The sequence below is a fragment of the Sphaeramia orbicularis genome, chromosome 4 (assembly GCF_902148855.1).
Source record: "Sphaeramia orbicularis chromosome 4, fSphaOr1.1, whole genome shotgun sequence".
Classification (NCBI taxonomy): Eukaryota; Metazoa; Chordata; class Actinopteri; order Kurtiformes; family Apogonidae; genus Sphaeramia; species Sphaeramia orbicularis.
The window spans coordinates 32,366,272-32,385,433 of record NC_043960.1 but is presented as its reverse complement, the minus strand read 5'-3'; the positions used below and the strand labels follow the sequence as shown (position 1 = coordinate 32,385,433).

The following is a 19,162-nucleotide window of genomic DNA, read 5'->3' as shown; positions in this document are numbered from 1 at the left end:
GAAAAGGGCTCTTTATGTACATGTCAGATAAAATAACCTGGCAATAGTAACATACCTGCAAGCAATAATGGAGCTAAATGTAAGTACTGACAGGGACGTATGTCTTCATTTTCAGTTGACTAGCATCTCTGATATTTGACTTATTTCTTGTGTTCACTGTCCTTACGAAGCTATCATGACACCTTAGTAGTACCCTAGTCCTACAGTACTAGTACTACTACTATTACAGAAGATCCACCAGGGTGTAGTGTTGTGTATGACACACTGTAATTAACAACAGGTGGAAGCATCTATGGAAAAGATGCCCATTTTAAAATTGTATCATGTGACAGCGACTTTAGGCCTTCTGCAATCATCAAAACATATACATATATACACTGTTGTCCATAAAGTTGGAATAAAATATTATTTTAACCTCTTCTCATGAAATGATTGTGATAATGGGATTTATTGTTGATAGATAAAGTGTGTCTGGGACTCAGTATGTAATCATTGTACCTGGTCAAAGGTGATTACTGATGTGTATAAAACAGGAATAAAAAGAATGTGTCTGAAAATAAAAATTATTCCAGTGGTATATATAAAAATCATGCTTTTCATGCATGTGCCTCTGGATCCACTGGTTTCCGATTCCTGATATAGACAAATGATTCAGATACGAAGCCTTTAAGTTCAATCAGAGCCCCTTTTAGTTCATTTTCCTGTATATTTGTTGAATTGCATCATAAACAGTACAAAAAACTGACATTTTTCCAGAAGAGGAACTGAAACCTAACCACCTACTCATGAGTGGATAAAAATACAACCCAGTGGTGTTCACCATGGGCCTAACTCTGTTTAATGGCCTGTTCCTCTTTGTGTTGCCTTCGTGTCCTGCAGGTTCAGCATGGACCAGGGCTGGCAGCTGCTGTGGCTCTGCTGTGGCCTGTTTCCTCCCAGTCAGCCTCTGCTGAGGCACGCTCAGCGATTTCTGGAGTCGCGGCGTAGAGAGTCGCTGGCCTCTGACTGTCTGCAGCGGCTGCAGAACTCTGTGAGGTTAGATCTTAACGTTCTACACCACAACAGTGCACGGCCTTTTCAGGAAGACGCACATTTAAGATGAACATGCAAGGAAGGCTTCTCCTCCTGATATATTCAGAACATTAAAGGTTTTGTGCAGAACAGGACAACGAATAGAGGTGTAAATGTCATCATAGAAAAGGACATGGCAGCTCAAGTTGGACCAATTCAAGCCTTGTTAGAACCTGCATTACGTGACCTAAAAACATGAATGACTGTTAAAGATGAACTAATAGAAGCCCAGACATTAAACTCTTGTTCTCTTTATAGAAATGTTGCATCACCTTCAGAACAAAGTTACCACACATTTGCATTTTCCTCTTTATTAATATACTGGATTTACAGGCAGTGTAGTTTACATACACATGGAGAGGCAGACTCTAAGAGGGTTCTGTTTTTTTTAATCTTTATTTTATCCTATTTTTATTATTAAACATATGGGTGCTTCAATAAAACTGGTCCCTAAAAACAGGACAGAGGGGCTAAAAATTCAAACCAGATGTAGATTAATGTTATGAAGCAAGTTTGGAAGCACTTTGGGTCTATTTTAAAAATAAATATTTACTGAGATAAAAGAGAAACTGTTTTTCAGATAAAACACATTTTTATATTATTTTTACACAAAAATATGCATGTAACATGGTAAAAAGAACACGAAAATTACACGCTACTATTTTTTTGAATATCTTTTTATTCTCTCACAGGTACATTTTGGGAATCAAACTAATTCTACAAGGCATAGTGTTTCATAAAATAGACCACTGTTGCAAAATCACTCGCAATATATTTGTGTTTAAATGGGCAGGTTCTGCATGTAATACAAGTGACACGATGGGTTACACACAACACCTGGAATGAGATTGAGATTCATAATTCAAATTTAACAGTGTATTTATTTATAGCGGTATGTAAGACCATTTCAAACCATGTTTTGCAGATCAAATGCACTGACACCTATAGATAGCTTTTCATGTCCCAATTTTGGTCCTATTTTTGGCCCCAATATTTTATTAAAAATTCAGTCATTTTGGGATGGCTCAGAGAAAGAACATAATTTTTTTGCATTTATCTGAGGTCATCATTAGGTACATCCTGGGGGGGAAATGTGTCTAAATTTCTCTTTTATTATTGGGTCTAAAAAAGCTGGCAAAGTACCAAGTACCAAAATGTACCCAGTTTCATAGAAGCACCCATATACATGACATGGACATGGGAACTGTCTTAGGGTACAATATTTTTATATAAGTATTTTTACAGTACTCTACATTTACAAGAGTTGTTAAAACACACAAAACATAATCAAAATAATATTTAAGATATAATAAACTGTTGTTCATAAAGTTGGAATAAAATATTTTTTCCTCTTCTCATGAAATGATTGTAACATTGTGATTTACTCTTGATAAAGTGTAACTGGGACTCAGTATGTAATCACTGAACCAGGTCAAAGAGGATTACTGATGTGTAAAAATAGGAATAAAAAGAGGAATGCGTCTGAAAACAGAATTATTTCAACGTGTAATAGATGATGTGAGGTATGTGATCCGTGGAGACCTTGTGATTGATCGTTTGCTGTTCTGATGTAGGACGGAGCCCAGGAAGCTCCCACCGCACCAAGTGGAGGTGGACGCAATCCAACAGAACAGCACACAGATCTTCCAGAAAGTTCACTTCCCCGACGACACAGATGAGGTAACGCTGGGCTGATGTTAGTCTGTACTACACACTGTCACCTGAAATATGACACATGTGAAATGATCTGGGTTTGAGTAACACATTCATGAGTTTGTACCCTGTATGACACTGAAACACCACACTGCAGGTTTTAAAGGCTAAATATACTATATGTAACCCATAAGAACCCAGTGCTACTTTTGTGGTACTTCCCAAATGATTTTTTTTTCTCCATATTTAAAATTTCTTAAGGGATTTGTCACCATTTTTTAAAATAATCCTCTGAATTTTGCATTTTTCCAGTGAAAATCAGGTATTTTCCATATTTAATTACTGATCATATAGATCTTCATAAAAGCTCAGATTAAAGTTGAGGGATATTATACAGGGTGACCCAAAAAAACGGGAATTTTTGAAGTGCGTATTGGCAGACATGAGCAAGTGGCAGCACTGCGAGACAGTGACCTTGAGCAAGTAAACACACCCCCATTTTAGTAACCATTGGCGGCTGAGCGAGAATTGTTCGGTAACTGTGTGATCTCAAGATTTGGTAACGTTCCCTGGCCCCCTAGATTGCCAGATTTGTCCGTTTGTGATTTTTTCTTGTGGGGCTATCTCAAGAGTAAAGTGTACACGACTCGACCAAGAACTCTGGATGAGTTAAAACAGAGAATTCAGGATGAAATTGACAGTATCCCAGCTGAGATGTTGCAGCGGTCAATGAGGAATCTCAATAGCAGATTTCAAGAATGCATTCGTACAGGAGGACGCCATCTACAGGAAGTAATTTTTAAACAATGAAAATTCCATCATTGTTTCTTAAATGGCATGTTTTAAGGTTTCAATTACTATGAATAAAATATTTTTCTTCCATCACTCTTGGTTTTATTGGATTGTTAAAAAGTTCCCATTTTTTTGTGTCACCCTGTATATAGAAAACGAGAAAACTGAAGAAAAAGAGACTTTCTGAGCAAAATCTATCATTAACTGAACTTAAACCAGGTGTCTTCATCCACTATCATTGATCCAACTCCATGGGTTTTACTGGTTAATCAGTGTTGTAGAAGATGATCGTGTTTCCACGGTAACTACAGAGCCTCAGAACATCCAAATAAGTCATATCTGATGACCATGAAAAGATGACAAACATTTTGCATTTTACAGCAATTACTGACATGTATTGATAGGATTAGTGGATCAGCGGGTATTAAACATTTTCGATCAGTAGATGGTTTTGGTCGCTGGTGGATGTTTGGGTCTTTATGGGTTAATAAATCTACTTTTTAAAACTTAATTTTCCTGTTGATTTGAAATAGTATCAGTTGCTGTCAGGGATTATCCCAATAAATGTCAAATGAATCATTATTTAATTATTTGTGAAACTTTAAGACTGATTTTCCAGGGTGGGAGTTAGAAATCAGACAGTTACTTGTGGTTTAAAATTATTTTTTATGCTCAAAACATGACAAATATTTTAGAAATCTAGAGGCAGCACATTTAAACTCAATATAATATTTTTATATTGAGTAAATTAAACTCAAAAGCATTTTAAATGTCAATTCAAAACAAAATTAACCCCAAAGATGAAATAGAAGTGTTTATCCCAATGTTATATTATGACTGTATAGTTTTGTTGCCTGTTAGTAATGAAACACCTGAATTCAATGTGTCCCAATACTTTTTCCATATAATGTCTTTTTTGTTTTTCACCTGCTTTTTGTTTTTTCTTGCAGACATCATTTCATAGCTGTTTGTCTTTTTTTATCATGGCATTCTAAAAATCTTAAAAGCCTGTTGAGTTTCAGTAAAATGTTTATAAAGCAGGACACATTTATGATGTTTCACTGACATTATTTTTTTTTTAGCTTTACTTGTTTTATTTGCTTTATTAACATTATTACAGACTTTATTGCACTTTGCACATTGTCATTAACCACTACCTTTACGCTACTCACTAAATTAAAGCAAAAATAACATCTCATTACCTTTTAATTAACTTTTCGACAGGCATCTGACTATACAACAGTAACACATATGATGCATCTCATCCTCTGACAGATATTTGAAGTCGCCACCAGCACCAGGATCAAGGATCTCATCCAGAACATCGGCAACAAACTCAATCTGGTTTCATCTGACGGCTTCAGCATCTTTGTCAAAACACAAGACAAGGTTCATTTGACGATTATTGCACCAGAACATCCTATTGCGGCTTTTGTAATACGTGTCTTTGGTTGAATTTTCAGCCCAGTTGTTAAACAGAAGTCTGTATATCTGTGTTTTTCAGTTCCTCAGTGTGAATGACACCGACTACTTTTTTGACAGTCTGAGACAAATCACTGACTGGTCCAAAAAAGCCAAGAGGATCAAAGATGGTAAAATGAAGGGATAAGAACTGTAATTGGTGATATTTGTGATGGTTTTGTGTGTTTGGCTACAATAACATATTTGTGTTTGTGCAGCTGGAGGTCCAGTCAACATGTCCTACGCCGTGTTCTTCATGAGGAAACTGTGGTTTAATGTGATCCCTGGCAGAGACACAGAGGCTGATGTTATCTTCCATTTCCCTCAGGTGCATTTGCATAATGCCACTGATCTGCTGTCATTTTCCCGACTTATTAATTTACCCAGGATAATAAAGCCAAAGCCCTCCAGGAGCATGATCTGACCTGCCTGATAGATAGAAATAATATTAGCGCTGATCATGGAACAGTGCAACAACACACTAAAATGTTGGCGGAATTTTCAAAATAAGTCACAAGTAACATTAAAACCAGTTATTTTTAATTTTCAGGAGCTGCCAAAGTACCTGAGAGGCTATCACGTTTGCACCAAAGAGGAAATGGTCAACATCGCTGCTCTGCTCTTCAGGATCAAAGCCGGCGCTGACAAATCCCAGTTGGTCATGATTCCCAAGATTCTGAAGGATCTGGTTCCTGCTGATCAGCTGAAGGCCATGTCTGAAAATGAGTGGAAGAAGGTTTGAGGGCCTTTATTAACTGACATTTATATTCCTGCACTGAAAAATATGAGGCAGTTTTCATTTGTTGAAAAAACAACCCCCCCCCCAAAAAAAAAAGTCACTGACATAAAAAACATTCAACAAACTTTAGTCAAATGTTTAATATGGAGTTAACTATGTAAGTCACATGCTGAGTTTCAAATGGAAAATATCTACATCGTGGTAAGGTCTGACAGATAAAACTGATGTGTGAACAGTGTCAGTTTGGTGAGAACACTGCCTGAGGCCTGTGGCACCGTGACAAAACCATTAACCTCATTAAAAAGAGTGCAAACATGTTTTCACCACACAGTACAGAGTCATATTCTTATACATTTTTGGGTCATTTTCAGAGTATTGTTGCTTCTTTCAACAAATATGCATCTATCACCGTCGACGAAGCCAAGGTGGTGTTTTTGAAGGCAATTTACCGCTGGCCCACGTTCGGCTGTGCGTTCTTTGAAGTGAAGGTAAGAGCAGTCAGTGAACACACCACAGAAGCAGATTGATCTTGTCATCTACGGTCTGTTGCATTGGGCGGTGGTTTATTTATCTGACAATTTGCTCTGTCCCTCATGTGCTCGGTCATTCAGGTTAGCTGCATGTCTGCAGCATGCAAATATTCACAACCACAGTCTGAGTTTTACTTTTTTAACTCTTTTACAGCAAACATCAGAACCCAACTTCCCAGATATTGTGCGAATTGCGATCAGCAAACAAGGACTCACAATCATCCACCCCAAAACTAAGGTGAAGAGGAAACCAATAAATACCCGCTCATACTTCCTTTTAAACTTTACATTTATTACACTTATTTTATTTTATGCAGGATGTTCTTGCAAATCACCCATTCAACCGAATCGCTAACTGGTGCAGTGGAAGCACCTACTTTCACATGACTGTTGGCAGTTTAATCAAGGGCAACAAATTCCTGTGTGAAACCTCGCTGGTAAGATGTACACAAGTTTCCATCATGTCATGGGACACGTGGGCTTTAAAGCGATGACCTGCATGTTAACATCTTCTGTCCTCTTTTAAAAGGGCTACAAGATGGATGATCTTATAACCTCCTATGTCAACATGTACCTCAGAGAGCAGAGGGCAGTGCAAACCAGGAACCAGCGCTTCAACATGTGAACCTCACAGTCTGTAGTGGAGGTGTACTCTGTAGGCTCATATTTTAACCAACACTAAATATATTACTAGTTCACACATACAAAGAGCCAGAGCAGCTTTTATTCAGCTTTATTTGTCTGATGTAGGAAAAAAAACCTTTGATCTAACATTGCTGCAGCTGTAGTTTTCTCACATTTTATTTAAAAGCCAATGCTCTACTCATGTTTCTGCAATTAAGTGTTTAAACCAGAGGTCTCAAACATGCGGCCCAGGGGCCAAATCCGCATCTGGCCCATTTGATGAATTTATGAAATGCAAAAATTACACTGAAAATATTAATAATTTTAGTTGAGGTTCCACATACGGACCAATTTAATATCTAGTGTGTTGGATCAGTAAAATACTACCATAATAACCTATAAATACTCACAACTCCAAATTTTTCTTTTTGTAAATGTAAACATTTTCATGTCATTTTACTGTATTTACACTAAAACAAACTATTATTTCACAAAAACACAAATAACCTGAACAAATATGAACATTTTTAAATGCCTGAAGTGCAAGTTTACCAATATTCTGCCTGTTATTAAATGTCTTGTGTATTTGTAGATCCACTGTGATCAGTAAGTTGAAATTTACATGTGTAAATGATAAACTGAGACATAATATTGTTAAAATTACCCTTAGTTTTCTTCAGAAATTTCTGTTTGTTCATGTTATTCACATTGTTTTAAAGGATAGTTGGTAAATGTAACATTTTCATCACATAATTTTACTTTCTTCACTCTAAAACATAGAGAAAAGTTTGGAGTTGACATTATTTATATATTATTATGTTATTATTTCACTGGTCCAGCCCACTTCAGATCAGATTTGGCTTACTGTGGCCCCTGAACTAAAATGAGTTTGACAGCCCTGGTTTAAACTACCAGTATTTACACATTTCTATAAGCCTGTCTGCACAGAGAACTCGCTTTCAATGCTGGTGACAATGATTGTTCATAATCCTCAAATAAAAACAACCTATGTCAATGTCTACGTCTAAATTACTGTTTTTATAAATGTATTATTTGATCTGCAGACAAATGACCCCCTGACATGGAAAATTGTACTGTTTTAAACACAAAGTCACAACTTATATCTTTTATCTGAATGTTTTACATATAATTGACATACGTGATCAGATCAGGCCTCCTTTGATGAAACATATTTGATGCAGTTCAGATTCATACCATCTCACTGAAGTCATCCTTCATGAGAGAAGTTGTAGATTTTTACAGCTTGATGTTATTTATTTAATATTGATATTTAATAAGATCTGTGGCAGTAACTTACAGATATGATAGAGATAATACATGGAATCAAAATACTGAAGAACATAATATTGAAATGTTAAGTTTTGACAATCAGATATGAACAGTTCTTTGTTTGCATAACTAATGCTTGTTAATTTAACCGAAGAAATGACTGTTCACCTGAATACATGTTGCAAATTCTGCAAGTTATGCATTTTTTCTTGGATGTTCAGTATAAAATGTCCTGTGAAAAATTAACTGATGATCCATTCAACGCCTATAAAATGTCATCGCCTCACTGGATGTTTTCCCTTTTCTTGCTTTTACATTTCACCTATGTATAGTGTATTACATATGTATAATTAATTGACATTACTTTGTAAAATGTGTTTTCACTCTGACATTACTGATTTTTTTGGGGAAAATTTTTGTAAAAAAAAAAAAAGTCAGATGATATTGACTATGATTCAGTTTTGAAAGCAATGTTTTTTAGGCACTGTATGCACCAATACTAATGATGAAATTTTACTCCAACCGTCTGAACAAAAACAGTATTTGGATTTCAGCCTTAGGGTTTTTAGGGTTTGAGTTGTTGCAGTTGTTTTCCAATGAAAAAGATATATTGGTAAAACCATTTTACATTTACTTAAGTTGTCTTTTTGTAAATGGTGGAATTTTAAACTGCATATGTGAAAATCATTTATTCAGTCAGTCATACAATATTTCCTTTAATCAATCTCCATACTGGGTTATCTACAGTTTCCCTTTGAAAACATATTTGACTACTGTTCTCATACAATTAAAAACTGTCAAATAAACATTTTTTACAAGTGAAACCTGTAAAAATGTTAGTGGTGAGGATCTTATTTTCTTTGCAGTTCTTCAGCAGCAGGAGGGTGAGGTGTACGCTTTGATTTCCACCACTGTACACTGTGTCACTGAGTGATATATTTATGATAGTAAGCAATTACACAAGGCAATGTTTTCACTTCAGGGTTGAAAGATGCACAACAGACAGAGCCGAGAGGCTGAACAAAAGTGGGGGTCGTTCCAATTAGCACTTGGCAGTAGATTAACTGGGTAGTGGTGTCAAAGCCTCTCCTCAGCCCTGCACAGATAGTGGTTTCATTCAGGTCCACAGAATAGCATTTGCATAGCGATGATACAGAGAGGAGAAAGGAGCGATGTGTCCGATGCACAGCTGTGATCTCGGTGTATGAAAGAAATATTATCCCCCTAAAGCCAGTGGGTCTTCTCTCCACATCTGTCCGATGGCTATGTGACTGATTATTTTGGGCATTCCAATTCAGGATGCCCCCAGGAGGCAAGGGTCCAACAAGGGCCTCTGTTTCTCCCTAGCGTCACCCCCTCCCCACTCTTGTTTTTCACTTGCTCTCCTATAGGGCTTGGGGCCCTCTTTAGAACTCAACAGACCATCGACAAAAGATCATCTCTGAGACTTTAGTCATAAACTTGTAAATTAACAACACAGTCCATCTTCTATCTATCAGTGGGAGGGTGGCACATTGGGGGATGGGGAGGGGGGGTTCATGGTAAAGGCACTCGGTACGCCACAAGCCCTTGTTTCCATGGAGTCAAACCCAACGACTCATTGCGACTAAGGCATGCCATTCTTCTCCCCGCTGCTAAAATGTGCTGCTTATTCTGACTCAGGCTATTGTGGAGCGCACAAGTGGCTCTCTGAGGAGAAGGGGATGGAGAAGAAAGGGTGGGGTCAAGGTTCAAACGAAAGGCTCCCATCGGGACTCCTTTTCTGTTATCAAATTTGTTGAGACACAAAAAGAGCTACAGTCTGATTCCCAAGAACATCTTGAGGGAGAGAGCTGGGGTTATAGGACAGCATTCTTTGTGTCGGGGCTGCAGTTCTTCCACGGCTCAGCGGCTTCACTTTACTCCACTTACAACTTCTGCTCAGCTCCTCACTCTGTGGCAGCAGCTCAACTGTCCCCAGATCAGCCAGGCTTCTCTTCAACTTGTGCACTCTCTGGAGAGTTCTGCAACTCTGGTAGGTCTTTTACCAACTCACATTTTTACAGAGAAGTAAAATAGATAAAGTGGATTTAGATTTTTAGCATATGTAGTTTTGTTTAATTGAACTAATCAGTGTTATTTAAATGATGCATATACTTTTACATTTTTTGGCAACTGTGCAAATGCAGCAAAAAGGAAATAATAGTAGTTTTATGCATATTTTATGTTTTTTTTTTTAATTTATGCAGTAGTTTTGTTCAGTTGTTGCGATGGATGTCCAAATGTACTATTCACTTTATCTTGCCTTTTTACATACATACCCATTATCTCATTCTATAGAAATAACAAAATAGTGGAGTGATATCGTTTTAAAGTTTTTTTAACCTTCCCTTTTCATATAAACTTAATTCTAAGTCACTGTTAATGGGAATTCCACTAATGATGAACAAGTTAGACTTAAACAGAAGAAGTGTAAGGTACGGGAACATGTTGTGGTTTTAGTGTTTAATCTTAAAACTTAAAGGTTGCATGAAGTTTGTCTTGGACTTGTTTGCTAATGTTAGGTAACTCCGTTTCTAAGCTACATATGTTATAATAACAGCCTTTACACTGATTTTAGGTCAGTTTTTCACAACAATCCTCACTCTCCCTTCTGCTCCTCTACAGCAGCAACAGTGTGCAACACTAGCTACTGTTAGCATAGCTGCATTTCCCACAGTCACAGAGCTGTTGTTACTGGGTCACTGTCAGAATCATCTGATGTGTGAGGTGAGGCTTCAGCCGTTAAAAATGTAAACAGGAAAATGATAGACAAATAAATAAGATGAAAACAACTTGAAAGACAAAAATTACACAAGTGATGCAACAAGACGAAAACATTGCAAAAGATGTGACTTTTTCTTAAAGACATTTATCTTTTATCTCAAGATGGAAAACATTTTTGGACCTCTGAGCTTGGAAATCTAGTTACTTAATGACAAAAAACAATATTTTGTCTTCCAGCACAAAACAGATTTCAACACAAACTTTACATAAGAACAAGAGAACGTCTGGATCTTACATATTTCTGAAGAAGCTTAATATACATGGCATATATATGTATATAATTTGGATTGAATTAAGTGAATACTGTACGTTGTTCTGAATCTAAATGACACATTTACTTTTTTTGTCGTGACACTCGTTGCCAGCTCTGTCGCTTTTGTCTGTGATAAATCTCTAGATGGATAAATGCCAAAGAAGAGAGGGAGAGAGAGAGAGAAAGAGGAGTGAGCATTTGCACAGATCTTCTTATCCAGATCATTGTAATGTTGGATTTTTTTAGGATTGTCTCAGTGGAGGATTATCCTTCAGGATCAGTATTTATGGATGCTTTTCCATTCAGCGCTGTGGCTCCTGGTTTGTTATCCCCTGCAGGGACCGCTGCATTTTTTCTTTGGGGACTTGTGCTGTTGAATGGGCAGGGTCTGAGCCTCGGCTGAGAAACGTCCTTCCCAGTGAGTCTCACAGCTCCAGTCTGAGCAGGATTCACAGCAACAACTGAAAAGAACCAGACTGCAACATCTGGATGATTCCTAATGGGCCAAAAGTCAGAGAGGAAACAGGACACTTATCCCCATCACACAAGGAGGCACAAAAACGTCCATTAATTCCCTTTGTTACTTATTTGCATTGCATAATTGGAAACCTCTGCTCAGTAACAGACACATCTTTAGAACATTCACCTCTGTCACCTCCTCAACATGTGTTCATGTTGTTCCTGGAGTCTCCACAAATACTACAAACAATGAGAAAGGAGCCTTTAACAAGATGAATGACCCGTAGACGTTGTCGTTAACGCCCTAGAGATGTTTGTGTAGCTGTTAAACTAAGGCAAAGGAACAGATAAATAAAAAATATGTGGAGTGGACAGCTCAAATTTGCCAAAATCAGCAGCGCGATCATTTTTGAGGTGTGTCCAAATAGCATTAAGATTGGAAAAAGCAACCAATGTGTTGTCCCATGAGGAATGTTAGAAATTTGTTGTAATGTCAGGGTTGGGTGGGTTGTGAATTATTTGTAGCGTATTTCTTAACTTAGTACTAAATTTCACCGTCGCAGCAATAAATGTTTAAGGACAGATTTAAGATGAAAAATGCCTCATATACTCACATATAACTGATGCAATAGCCTCTTATAGTAAGTCCACATGGGTTTGCCGTTTAACTTGGATGAAAGAGTTCACACAGATAAATCAGACTGTGCTGTAAGAATAAAAATTCATTGACTTGGCCTGAGTTCCTGGACTTACTGTGGAGGAAGTCTTGTACTTGTAGAGGTCAGAATGAAGTAATTATCCACTCTGAAGGAATGAGTGCATTAGCCAAGGACATTGACTTCTATTGTTACCTTGTGATGCTGGCACTGTGACAAACTCTGTCTGCCTATTGTACGTTTGTGTGTGTGTGTGTGTGTTTGCCGCAGTTTACTTTACCTACCATTAAATACACAAATATATTTTAGCATATTCTCATTTATCACAGCGAAAGTAGATAAAATGTAGTTCACGTACAGAAAGGTTATATTTATAACATTTGCACATTCTAGAGTCTGTTTTGTGCTGGAAAATCATTGTTAATGTAGAAGGTAAAACCAGAAATAAATCCAAAACTCAATTTCCCTTCAGAGCAGAAGATTTTTATTCATTTTGCAAAAAAAGAGATATACTGGGTGATTCAAAGTACATGTCTTGAGCTTTTCTCATGTTTTGGAAAGTCTTTGGAAAATCCTGAGTTGTTTATTTGTTTACTTATATAGCCAAATGCCTTTTTATTCCATTCTTCTTTGCTGCTTCTATGTGTCTTTATTAGCGCTGATGCCCTTATAAGGAAATATTCTATGATAACAAACAAATAAGTAAACTAGAAAAGCACTCGGAGAGCCCAGACCTCCGCCAAGGCAGATCAGTGCCCCCCCCCACACACACACACACAAACCAGACTCCAACATAAACTTCTCATAAACTAGTCTACAGAATTCTAAAATGCTGAACTTTTTAATAATGCTATCATTCTGTATATTGTTGATATTGTATATTTTAAACACATCAAATACCCTAAAAATCATCCATAGAGGAAAAACGTGACCTTTTTAAGGTCCCCAACAGAAAACATAAATGTATCCACACCAGTATATTGTGCATTAAAGCACTGGTTTCTGCGTAATCTGGGTTAGTTTAGCATCTAAATGTCTTATAATTGGGGCTGTCAAAATTAGCGCTGAATAATCCATCATCATGATTATTCTGATTAAAATTTTTACACAATTAACCCATCTGCAGCGCAGAATGACTCTGAACATCTCTGTCAATGCATTTGGGGCAGTTTATCCAAGTAGAGTTAATTAGACAGGCAGCAGAACCAACCCCTAAAGATGAAAGACACTAAACAGCACATTGGCCTTCTAGATGGAAATATGAGGACAAAAAAAAACAAGAAGAAACAGTTGTTTGAAGTTGTTTTGTTGAAACTGCTGAAGGTGTTTGATAAACACATTAATTGCATATATATTCCCTTCTTTCTTGAGTCTGTTTGCTCATGCAAAATTAAACGCCATTAAAATAGATTAAAAATGAATTATATTTAATCGTGATTAATCAAAATTAATCCACAGCAACCATGTGATTAATCTGATTAAAACATTTTTATCGTTTAACAGCACTACATATAATATACTAAATATGATGCTAATACATCTTACAAATGTCTGTTAGATTTAGTGCTTGGTCGGAACCTGTTGAAAATAGTGAATTAAATGACCAAGTCTTCTAATTTGTAACCTTGAGTAAAGACATTAGTGTCACATCTGCATTCAGGAAAATCATAAAAATGACAAAAAACACTCACCATTACTCAATATTTTTCTGATGTCACATCATTGAAGTCCAGCCCCTGCATGACTGGACATCAAACAGGTCTCAAACTAACTTTATAATGGTCTGAAAAAGATTAACACTAATGGTATGTTGTTGCTTTCATTTGTCTTGAGAGAATTTACTCTGTTGTAACATTCTGGAGGACACAAGAAGAAGAGCTAGGATTATTAAGATGGATATTTGTGCATCAGCAAACTTTGTAAACTGCACAGATTCATTCATTGTTGTTGGATGAGAGTGTGTGTATTTTTCTGCAGTGTTTGTGTTTCCTGTCATTGACATAGTTGACTGTCCCAGTACTGATAAAGATTTTAGAACCAAGTGCCATTCTGTACATTTTCACCTGGTCTCAATGAACAGTGTACAGTAAGCTGTAAAATGTACTTTCAATTACAATTAAAAAAAAATAGTCGTATCATTTATAATGACTTTTTACACAGTAATTTGTGAATGCTGCAGTTGAACATGTAAGATACTCAAAGGAGGGATTGTGTCTCTGAACCCCTTCGGCCTTTCTCTGAAAGGTCAGAGGTCATTTGGTTCACTGAAGGAAGCTACTCCATAAACTACAGCTCTGAAAGCTTTTATGTCCCTCTGAACACCAACCAGAGATATTTTTTTCACAAAAGAGCAACTCACTTTGTCTTTCTCACCAAAGGTTTATGAATTTATAACAGTTTAGAAATTACATTGTGTCATCAATATATAGTAGATAGTGATTATTATGCAAAATATTAATTAAAATCATTATTTTCAGATACTAAGTCATAATTTTGAAAACATTTTGGATTATTTTGAGCTATGCCATTTGTTTCCATCACAGTGGCAGAAAATCCTGTTATTATAAATCATCTCCAACTACATTAAACTGTGTCCTCTGTCTCTTCAGCCGCCATAATGGAGTCTGCTACGGTGGAGCTGCCGTCCCTGTTGTCCAATCAGACGTCTGCTCAGAGCTGCGCCCCGGTGGAGATGACGGCAGAGAACACCCTGTTTGGATGCTTCTACATCCTGGTTTTCTTTCTGGCGCTGAACGGTAACAGTCTTGCTCTCTGGATCTTCTCCCACCAGCGAGGCACTTCCTCTCCAGCGAATGTCTTCTTGATCCACCTGGCTGTGGCCGACTTGTCATATGTGATCATTCTTCCGCTCAGGGCCACGTATCACCTCACTGGGGGCCACTGGCCCTTTGGGGAGGTGCCCTGCAGAGTGGCAGGCTTTTTGTTTTATGTCAACATGTACGCCAGTCTGTACTTCCTGGCCTGTGTTGCAGGGGATCGGTACCTCGCTGTTGTTCACGCTGTGAGGTCACTGAAGGTCAGACGTGCTCGCTACGCTCACATCATCAGCTTCTCCCTCTGGGCGTTGGTTACTATCTCGATGGCGCCCCTGCTGGTCACCCGTCAGACTGCAGAGGTGGACGGCGTGACAGTGTGTTTACAGCTGTACAGAGAGAAGGCGTCTCGTAACGCACTAATCTCATTGGCTGTAGCCTTCACCCCGCCTTTCCTCGCCACCCTGACCTGTTACCTGCTCATCATTCACAGCCTGCATCGAGGCTCCAGGCTCGAACCGACTCTGAAACTCAGAGCTCTGCGCACCATCGGCCTCGTCCTGCTCATCTACGTGGTGTGTTTCCTCCCGTATCATGTGAGCAGAGCCACCTTCATTCTGGGCTACAACCACCCTGACGTGTCCTGTCAGACCCGCAGAGGCCTCAGCTTGGCCAACCGCCTCACCTCCTCCCTCACCTGTCTGAACGGGGCCATGGACCCTCTGGTCTACCTGTTCGGGGCTGAGAAGTTCCGTGGCACCCTGACCCGACTGTTCTGCAAAGACAAGGGGGGGATGTCGGCAGCCACCAGCGGAGAGTTAAAGGGAACACACGAGAGCTCGATGAGCGCCAAATCTGAGTTTTAGACAAATGTGAACTAAAATGCAGACTCAACACAACCAAAACTGGACGGACTGTCAGATGATGCTTTCCTTTTCACAACTGAAGGCTGGGGCTCATTTTGCAGTGTTTTCAGTTGGTGCTGCTGAGTTTACCTCTCATTTTTGGCCCTCATATTGTTCACTTAATGAATATAATTACTTGAGGACTAGTATCCACATTTGGGATATGATGTTTACACGAACGACAGAGAAATCTGCTTATGATAAATAATAGGCTACGTTCAGACAGCAGGTCTTAATGCACAATTTAGATTTTTTGGTGAAATCCGATTTTTGGGGTGTTCTTTCATATTACACATTAAATGCAACTTCTATCAGTTTCAAGTATGAACTGAATGTGACCCTGAAGTGACCTGCATGCACAAAAGAGGTCCTGACGTAATACGTGACCACACAAGCACGCACTGTGTTTATGGAAGTTGATATTTTTTTCCCACCGCTCCTCCTCCTGAGACGCAGAATTGTGATGTTTGTTGCATTTTGTAAAGGTAAAGGTTGGATAAATGCGACCTGGTCATTCAGACTGAAGTCGCATTGCAAAATATCAGATACGTATCAGATTTAGGTCCACATATGAAAGTGGCCTGGGTCGCATTTGAAAAAATCATATTTATGCTGTTCAAAGTGTCTTCAACAGATCAGATGCAGGTCACATGTGAACGAAAAAATTGAATTTTGGCCACATACATCTGCAGTCTGAACATAGCCTTAGTGTCTGATTATTGTGTGCTGTTAAATATGATAGAAATATCTCAAACCATGATTTTAATTGGGCTTTCAGCTGTTTGTCTAGTGTTCAAAATTTTATACATTTTCAAAGCTATTGGACTGGAGTCATTTCTTTTAGTATTTAATGTTTTCCACAGTTACCAGTTGCTCCACTCTGCATGTTTTTCCCCATTTAAACCGCCAAGGATATTTAGTTCTATAATGTATAGGTTTGGTAGCTGGTGGTGAGTTGCTCTGGATAAAAAGGATCAGCAGAACAGAGACTGACTAACCTCTAAGACTAGTAAAACTTTACTGTCTAACATCACATGTGACACTACAGCACATACTGACACTTCACTCACTAATTCACTTTAGAGTCCAGTCTCTAAGGTGACGTTATAGTCAATCAGAAATGACTACATGACCAATTAGAATCCAGAAAGACACACTGGGGTAAATGCATGAGAAACCCAGCTGCAGATTCAACAGTGACCATCATCCATCCATGCATCCATCCATGCATCCTGATATCACTACTTCATCTGTAAATATATTAACATTAACTGTATGAATACAAATGTGTACATAGTTTCAGAAAGCAGGTATTTTCTAAGGTAACTACAGCACACAAATATTAAACACATGACCTGAATGGATTAACATGACCTTTGAACTTCTGGTCTTCCATTACCAAAAGACTAATCCTGGAATCACAGAAGGTATTCTGTTGGAATCATCCTGCCAGACTATTTCAGTCAGTATCTATGCATTTATGTGTTCAAAGTCTCTCTCAATAGATATGATCAACAACCTTTGAGCACCTACATGCTAAAAACAGAACATTTTAATTAAGATCTTGGTTATGAAATTGGACTTTTATTGCTGCCCGTGCAGGTTGGCATCCAGAAACCAGAAACATGCATCAATACTGCATCTAATTAATCAAGTTCTAAAACTGGCATAAGGGCTTATCTTGTTTTGTGAACACAAACACAGACTACTTCAAAACCATGATAATAACCAGGATACTAAAGTCTATATGACCACACCCAGTGTTAATGTGTGTATCTTGCATTATGCAATACAGCAGCACTTTGTAAAACCCAAATTCTTAAACAGAGGCACTTGTTTAGCTAGTGATGCTCATATTCCAAATATAAATCAGAGCATATTGTGTTGTTGTATTTTAATGGCAGTACTGTGCATTGTAAGACACACGCAGTGCAGCATGGTGACATGTATGGTTGTTGTTGTGTTACGTCAGCTTCTATTGAAACCCATGTCTGTGAGTGTTTTTGTTGTTTTCTATGCACATTTGGCTCTACATAAAAAAGACTGATCAATTATGTACATAGTCAACTGTTAATGTGTACTTTCTGTTATCTGCCAAATGTAATGCATGTTTGTTATTTTGCTTTTAATATAATTGTGTTTTACAAAGCCACTGATAAATGTATATATTTCATTACTTTTTTACTTGCTGGAAGAAACCAGTTCCTTGTTTATTTTGCTTGTGCTCGACAAATCTACATTGTACTGTTCGTATAGTTTCCATTATCCTAACTTTTCTACACTATGCATTCATTGTGTTATCTGTAATTCTATGATATTGCACTATTGCATGACAAACTAATAAGTCACCTATCAAATGTCTGATCAGAGATTACTCAGCTATGAAGCCTGATGTGACAAAGTGGTGCATACGTAAACAAACCCTCCATGAAGCCTGTATATTACTCACAATTTCTGACTCATGTTTCTTTTGTTTCCTTTTTTCATAATTAATGTCTGGTTTGAAATGCTGTTATATAAAGAAAAGTTATTTCCTGTCTTGGTGCGTGAGCTCATGTCTCTTGTGTACTGTCACTGACGTTTGGATGTGTTCTCTGTGAAAGTGGCAAAAACCTATTTCAAGCACAGGACAGAAACCTCCATGGCTGCAGTGACTTGTCAGTGTAGTTCTCTTTTCGTATCATGTGACCCACATTGTGGTTTGAGAGCAGCTTATTTTCCTCCTCTTATTTCTGCAAGACTTCCTGTCCATCACATGAACATGGCGAGCCATTCTAAACTTGTATTTCCTGAACGTATGTACATTTTAGAAAACTGAGACCTTCATTCATATTAGACTATTAGAGTTAGCGAGCAGATGAGAGCTTGGTTTTTTCGAGGTCAAAGAGCAAGAAGGATGTGAGAGAATGTGTCGTCCTGTACTGAATTTATCACTGTGAGCTCTTTCACTTTAATGAAATAGACTCATCGACATTGCCTGTTTTTGCTACTTCCCTTTTTTAGAAAACTTGCTGATGTCTTTACTGTTTAATCAACTATGAGCAGCACAGTTCACACTCACAGATAAGTGTTCAAAACTACAGTAACGATTACAGTAATGTGATAAAGATTTGTACCCAGCAGAGAAAGCTGGATTTCCATTTACAGCTC

The 19,162-nt window shown here is 37.9% G+C and overlaps 2 protein-coding genes across 2 annotated transcripts in view; both read left to right on the top strand.

Annotated features, from left to right (window-relative positions):
- The window catches only part of myo7ba (myosin VIIBa), a 33,977-nt gene extending 26,983 nt beyond the window's left edge, over positions 1–6,994 (top strand). The window contains exons 40-49 of the mRNA XM_030132756.1: positions 880–1,035; positions 2,646–2,751; positions 4,792–4,905; positions 5,021–5,108; positions 5,196–5,305; positions 5,528–5,713; positions 6,088–6,204; positions 6,401–6,484; positions 6,564–6,683; positions 6,776–6,994. Coding sequence (XP_029988616.1) covers positions 880–1,035; positions 2,646–2,751; positions 4,792–4,905; positions 5,021–5,108; positions 5,196–5,305; positions 5,528–5,713; positions 6,088–6,204; positions 6,401–6,484; positions 6,564–6,683; positions 6,776–6,871 — 1,177 coding nt within the window. The 3' untranslated portion in view covers positions 6,872–6,994. The remainder of the gene's footprint in view (positions 1–879; positions 1,036–2,645; positions 2,752–4,791; positions 4,906–5,020; positions 5,109–5,195; positions 5,306–5,527; positions 5,714–6,087; positions 6,205–6,400; positions 6,485–6,563; positions 6,684–6,775) is intronic.
- Positions 6,995–9,978: 2,984 nt separating this feature from the next.
- gpr17 (G protein-coupled receptor 17) lies at positions 9,979–16,296 on the top strand. Its single transcript, XM_030132613.1, has 2 exons — positions 9,979–10,174; positions 14,943–16,296. The coding sequence occupies exon 2, from the start codon at positions 14,951–14,953 to the stop codon at positions 15,971–15,973; it is 1,023 nt and encodes a 340-aa protein (XP_029988473.1). The 5' UTR covers positions 9,979–10,174; positions 14,943–14,950; the 3' UTR covers positions 15,974–16,296.
- The last annotated feature ends 2,866 nt before the right edge of the window (positions 16,297–19,162 follow it).

Coding starts and splice junctions, on each gene's coding strand:
- gpr17 (XM_030132613.1), top strand. CDS start 14,951: ATGGAGTCTGCTACGGTGGAGCTGCCGTCCCTGTTGTCCAATCAGACG.